The sequence below is a fragment of the Austrofundulus limnaeus genome, unplaced genomic scaffold, assembly GCF_001266775.1.
Source record: "Austrofundulus limnaeus strain Quisiro unplaced genomic scaffold, Austrofundulus_limnaeus-1.0 Scaffold557, whole genome shotgun sequence".
Taxonomy (NCBI): Eukaryota; Metazoa; Chordata; class Actinopteri; order Cyprinodontiformes; family Rivulidae; genus Austrofundulus; species Austrofundulus limnaeus.
In genome coordinates, this window is record NW_013952959.1 from 28,373 (window position 1) to 34,570 (window position 6,198).

The following is a 6,198-nucleotide window of genomic DNA, read 5'->3' on the forward strand; positions in this document are numbered from 1 at the left end:
TTAAATTCCAGTGAAATATATTTATGTTTGTGGTTGTAATGTGACAAAATATGGAAAAGTTCAAGGGGTATGAATACTTTTGCAAACCACTGTACATGACGAGCACAGAAGTCCAATTAAAAAAACACAGCTCGGGTTCAGATCAGAGGGGCTGTTCCTCCCAACCACACCCCTCCAGGTCTCACTGTCATTGCCCATGTGAGCGTTAAAGTCCCCCAGCAAGACGAGGGAGTCCCCATCATGAGCGCTCTCAGCACCCCCTCCAAGGACTCCAAAAAAGATGGGTAATCTGAACTGCTGTTCAGCTCATAGGCACAAACAACAGTCAGAACTCGTCCCCCCACCCATAGGCAGAGGGAGGCTACCCTGTTGTTCACCGGGGTGAACCCCAACATACAGGCACCAAGATGGGGGGCAATACGTATGCCCACTCCTGCTCGGCACTTCTCAGTATGGGCAAATCCAGAGTGGAAGAGTGTTCAACCCCTCTCGGGGAGACTGGTTCCAGAGCCAGTGCTGTGCATTGAGGTGAGTCCAACTATATCTGGTCAGGACGTCTCAACCTCACACACCAGCTCAGGCTCCTTCCCCACCAGAGAGGTGACATTCCACATCCCTAGATTCAGCTTCTGTAGCCAAGGATCGGACCACCAGGGTCCTCGCCTTCGACCACTGCCCGTTGCACCCAACCCCTATGGCCCCTCCGACAGGTGTTGAACCCATGAGAAGGGGGACCCACATCTACTCTTTGGGCTGTGCCCGGCCGGGCTCCATGGGTGAAAGCCCGGCCACCAGGTGCTCGCCATCGTGCCCCACCTCCAGGCCTGGCTCCAGAGTGGGACCCTGGTGACCCGCATCCAGGCGAGGGAACACTGAATCCATCACTGGGATAAGGGATCTTTGGGCTGCACTTTGTCTAATCCCTCACCTAGGACCTGTTTGCCTTGGGTGACCCTACAAGGGGCATGAATCCCCTCACAACATAGCTCCCAGGGCCATTGGGACACTCAAACCTCTCCACCACAATAAGGTGGCAGCCCAGGGAAAGGACTATTTGGACTTTTTTTTTAATTTAAATGAACAAACCTTTGACCTGAAATAAATGGACATTACTGAAAATAATTCCTAGTTTTTTGTTTTGTTTCTGCAGTTTTTTCCAGGATGGACTGAAAGCCGTGGAGAATCTGAAACCATCTATGGAGAAACTGGTGACGGACCTGACTGCGGTGAGATGCTGACAGATTTATTAAACCTTAGCGGTAATGGTTTATTCATGCGTCAGAATGATTGATTGTTTGTGTTCAGATCAAACAGATTCAGGATGGAGAGAAGAAGCAGCTGACTCAGCTTAAAGATGTCCTGAAGGCATCGCTGCAGTCGGAGCAGAAAGAGGTGAAAAACTCAAAATTATTAAAAAACTGTTCACTGAAATCTACAGTTCCTTTTTTGAAAATGAAGCAATATAATTAAAATTTGTCAAAATGTTTCTAATTCTTTATAGCACTGTACACCTTTTGTTCTGGTTCTGCTCCTTTTAACTTCCTTGTCTAATTTTAGCTACCTTTTTGCTAATTTTAGCTTTTTTTTCTGCTATTTCAACTATAATTCTGCTCCTTTCTGCTATTATTCTATTTTCTTCTTTCTTGCATCCTTTTATGCTAATTTGAGCTATTTCTGCTTCTTGTGGTTGCTTTCTGCTATATTCAGCTATTTGCTGCAATTTTAGCTAATGTTAAATTAAGTTTTTAACCTAATTTCACATTTTTGTGGATATTTCAGATTCTTTCTGCTTATTTCAACAAACTTGTGCTCCTTATACCTCCTTATTTTTGTTTAGGCATTTCCAGCTACATTTTATCTGTTTTGTTTCACATTTTGGTTGTTTTAGCTCTTTTACAACAAATGATCACTTATATACATCTTATACATTTTTATACCCTTTTCACCATATGGATGCTAATTTATCGTGTGTCTGCTACCTTTAGCTTGTTTTAGGCTAATTTTAGCTTTTTCTGCTATTTCAGCTGCTCCTTTCTGCTATTCTTCTGCTATTTTTGTGCTTCTTTCTGCTAATTTGAGCTATTTCTGTTTCTTACAGTTGCTTTCTGCTATATTCAGCTATTTGCAATTTTAGCTACTGTTAAGCTTTTATTAGCTAAAGTTAGCTTTTTAAAGCTAATTTCACATTTTGGTGACTATTTCAGCATCTTTCTGTTTAGTTCAGCAAACCTGTGCTCCTTATGCTTCTTTATTCTTGTTTAGGAAATTCCAGCTATATTTTAGCTGTTTTACTGCCCAAGTTTGGCTGTTCTAGCTATTTTACAACAAAGTGTCACTTTTTTGTAATTTTGTGCTTTTTTTGTGCACTCTTTTGATCTGGTGTTAATTCAACTTTTTTCTGCTAACTTTGTTTTTATGTTAATTTTTGTATTTTTCTGCAATTTCTTATATGATTCTTCTTTTCTGTTAAATTCTTAATTTTGTGCTTTTTTCTTCTAATTAAAGCATTTTTTACTTCTTTTAGTTGTATTCTGCTGTTTTCAGATGCTTTCTGTATCTTGGCTACTGTTTTGCTGTTTATTGCTAAATTTAGCTTTTGCAAGCTAAATACACATTAGGGCGGGTTTTAAGCAGATTTCAGCAAAAACAAAAGAAAACCCCAGTCCATTTAATTTTTTTTTGCTAATATCTGCATGTTAGGCTACATTTCAGCTGTTTTACTGGACATTTTGGCTGTTCTAGCTATTTTACAACAAAGTGTCACTTTTTGTAATTTTGTGCTTTTTTTGTGCACTCTTTTGATCTGTTGTTAATTCGACATTTTTCTGCAAAATTTATCTTGTTTTTATGTTAGTTTTTGTATTTTTTCCTGCAATTTCGTCTATGATTCTTCTTTTCTGCTAATTTCTTAATTTTGTGCTTTTTTTCTGCTAATTAAAGCTTTTTTTTCTTCTTTTAGTTGTATTCTGCTGTTTTCAGATGCTTTCTGTAGCTTGGCTACTGTTTGGCTGTTTATCGCTAAATTTAGCTTTTGCAAGCTAAATACACATAAGGGTGGGTTTTTAAGCAAACTTCAGCAAAAACAAAAGAAAAACCCAGTCCATTTTATTTATTTATTTATTTTGCTAATATCTGCATGTTAGGCTACATTTCAGCTGTTTTACTGGACATTTTGGCTGTTTTAGCTATTTTACAACAAATTTTCACTTTTTTTGCACTTCTATGGTTTTTTTCCTGCTGATTTGACAATTCTTTACACTCCTTTCACCATCTGGGTGGTAATTTTAATGTTTGTCTACCTTTAGCTTGTTTTATGCAAATTTTTGCTTTTTTCTCCTGTTTCAGCTATATTTCTCTCTTTTCTACTGTTTTTCTGCAGAGTTAATCTTTTTTTGCTTCTTTCAGCTTTTCAAAACTAACTGGCATTAACAGTTTTACTATTAAACTATATCAGCTCCATTTCAGCAGCTTTCAGCTGAAGTTTTCAGCAATAAGCATTCACACTAGCATTTTTGCAAGAAATGCAATTTCTCTAGTTTAAGATGTGATTTAATTTCAGGACTCTCAGGCGAAGCAGAGCTCCGGCTACAGTCTCCATCAGCTGCAGGGAGACAAGGCCTGTGGCACAGAACGCACCGGAGTCCTCTACAAGAGGAGTGAGGGGTGAGTGGACTCAGTGTCCCAGAATGCAACAGGAAATGAGTCCAGCTTAATGTTGGTTTCTACCTGTTCCTCACCTGTCTCCTCAGGTTGAGGAAGGTGTGGCAGAAAAGAAAGTGTTCTGTTAAAAACGGCCTCCTGACCATCTGCCACGGCACGGTAAGACCTAAAGTCCTGAGCTCAAACTGAACATTAGATCAATTAGATCTGAACAAAGTTTAAAATAATCAGAATTCTTAAAGGGATCCCCGATTAGTTGTAACATTAAACTTTATTTGATAAACATATATTTTAACTGTAAAATAAAGACTGTAAAAATACTGTAGGATGTTTAGTTGTATAAATTTTTAAAAATATATTTTAACATGGACGGAGCCATTTAATTTACAAACAAAGCATTCTGGGTAAATGATAACGTGGATAGGTCCTCGGTGCGAGGCTGCTAGCGAGCTATATCCACCCTGAAGGTTAATCTTGGACAATATCTGATGATCGACTCTTAAATGAAACCAGAGAGCGTTGACAGAGAGGAGAAGGTAGAAATGACTCAGCCTGGAACTGAAAATATGGATGGAGGACAACAGAGCTGCTTCATGGAAGAAGAACCCCAGCTTAGCCTGTTAGCTTTAGCGTTAGCACCAACGCTATATTGCCTCATATGTATTAGATCAGTGCTAGCGCGACAAACAAGCTAAACTGAGGTCCTCCATCCATATTTTTAGTTGCAGCTGAGTCATGTTTGTGTTCCCCTCTCTGTCATGTGGATGGAGGACCTCAGTGACGAGAGGAGAATGTGTAGCGCTGAGCTAATACATATATATGGTGATAGTGTCGGGGCTAATGCTAAAGCTAACAGGCTAAGCTGAGGTTCTTCTTCCATGAAGCAGCTCTGTTGTCCTCCATCCATATTTTCAGTTCCAGGCTGAGTCATTTCTACCTTCTCCTCTCTSTCAACGCTCTCTGRTTTCATTTAAAAGAGYCRATCRTCAGATATTGTCCAAGATTAACCTTCARGGTGGATATAGCTCGCTAGCAGCCTCGCACCGAGGACCTATCCACGTCATCATTTACCCAGAATGCTTTGCGTGTAAGTAAAATGGCCCCATCCGTGTAATATATTTTTAAATTTTTAGTTTAAAAATGATAAAAACTAAACAGCCTACAGTATTTTTACTGTCTTTTACAGTTAAAATATATATTTATTAAATAAAGTCTAATGTTACAACTAATCATGGATCCCTTTAACAGTTTATCCAGGGTTTAGAATCAATTTTTGTCAGAAACTTTGTAGTTAAATGTAATAAAGCTATTATTTTTGTATGTAGCTGTTGGTTAAAATGTTAAAACGTTACATTCTGTTTTTGTTTTGAAGGCGAACAAACCTCCAGCCAAGCTCAACCTACTCACCTGCCAGGTGAAGAGGAATCCAGACGACAAGAAAAGCTTCGACCTGTTTTCTCGTACGCATCCTCCTATAAATCAAAACTTTCTGTTTTCAGTTTAAATCGGAACCAATAATTAATCATTTTCTCCTCCAGATGACAGAACCTACCACTTCCAGGCCGAGGATGAGGGGGAGTGTCAGACGTGAGTACCTGTGTGGGGGGGGGCGTGGCCTGGGCTGCCGGCGTGGCCGTTTGTTCTGACGGCTGTTTTCCTGTTGCAGCTGGGTGTCGGTGCTGCAGAACAGCAAGGAGGAGGCGCTGAACAAGGCCTTTAAAGGAGGTCAGGACGAAGGAGAGAACAACATCGTGCAGGAGCTGACCAAAGCCATCGTGGGGGAGGTGAGGCGGATGAGCGGCAACGACAGCTGCTGCGACTGCGGCGCTGCAGGTTCGTCACAAACTCACGGGTTGTGTTCATGTTTCAGGTTAGCTTCCCCTCCTCAGTCAGTCAACTAGTCTTCATCAGTCAAAAACTTTTAAAACTTCAATCTCCTGAAAACACCTGCCCTCTGGTAGCTTCCATATAAACTGAAGGTTTGTGAAAAATGATGTAAAATCTGTTGATTCTTTAGCTGTTTGTCAGAAGTTCAGCTGCAGCTGAGATTCAATTCAATTTATTTATATAGCGCCGAGTCACAACATACGTTGTCTCAGGGCACTGTACATGAAAAGAATAATGTAAAGAAGAAACCAGCAGATTGTGTTGAATCACTTCATCACAGTCTCCCATCCTGAGCAAACGGTGGAGAGGAAAAACTCCCTGCTAATCAGGAAGAAACCTCCAGCAGAACCAGGCTCAGGACAGGAGACCATCTGCCTTGACCGGATTTATTCATTTATTTTTGCTTAAATCCCCTTTATCAAAGAGTAGAGCTCTGTTGGAGTAAAACGCATTACAGGCAAACTTAAATACAATAATAATGTGGAAATGATTGGCACTTGCCTCCTAGACAGGGGCGGTTCTAGGGGCGGGGCCACAGGGGCATTGGCCCTTGCTGAAATTTGATTGGCCCCCTGAAGTGCCTCTGTTCTATCACTCATCTGCCCTTTGCCCAAGAATGATAAAGCTGTGTGCAGTTCCACGTCCAAACCC

General features: G+C 40.6%; 1 protein-coding gene across 1 annotated transcript in view; it reads left to right on the forward strand.

Moving 5' to 3' along the window:
• Window positions 1-6,198, forward strand: part of asap2b (ArfGAP with SH3 domain, ankyrin repeat and PH domain 2b) — a gene marked incomplete at its 3' end in the record, with an annotated part of 35,332 nt that overhangs the window by 21,369 nt on the left and 7,765 nt on the right. Inside the window, 7 exon segments of the mRNA XM_014026467.1 lie at window positions 1,151-1,226; window positions 1,306-1,392; window positions 3,560-3,663; window positions 3,750-3,819; window positions 5,033-5,120; window positions 5,199-5,247; window positions 5,327-5,493. Coding sequence (XP_013881921.1) covers window positions 1,151-1,226; window positions 1,306-1,392; window positions 3,560-3,663; window positions 3,750-3,819; window positions 5,033-5,120; window positions 5,199-5,247; window positions 5,327-5,493 — 641 coding nt within the window.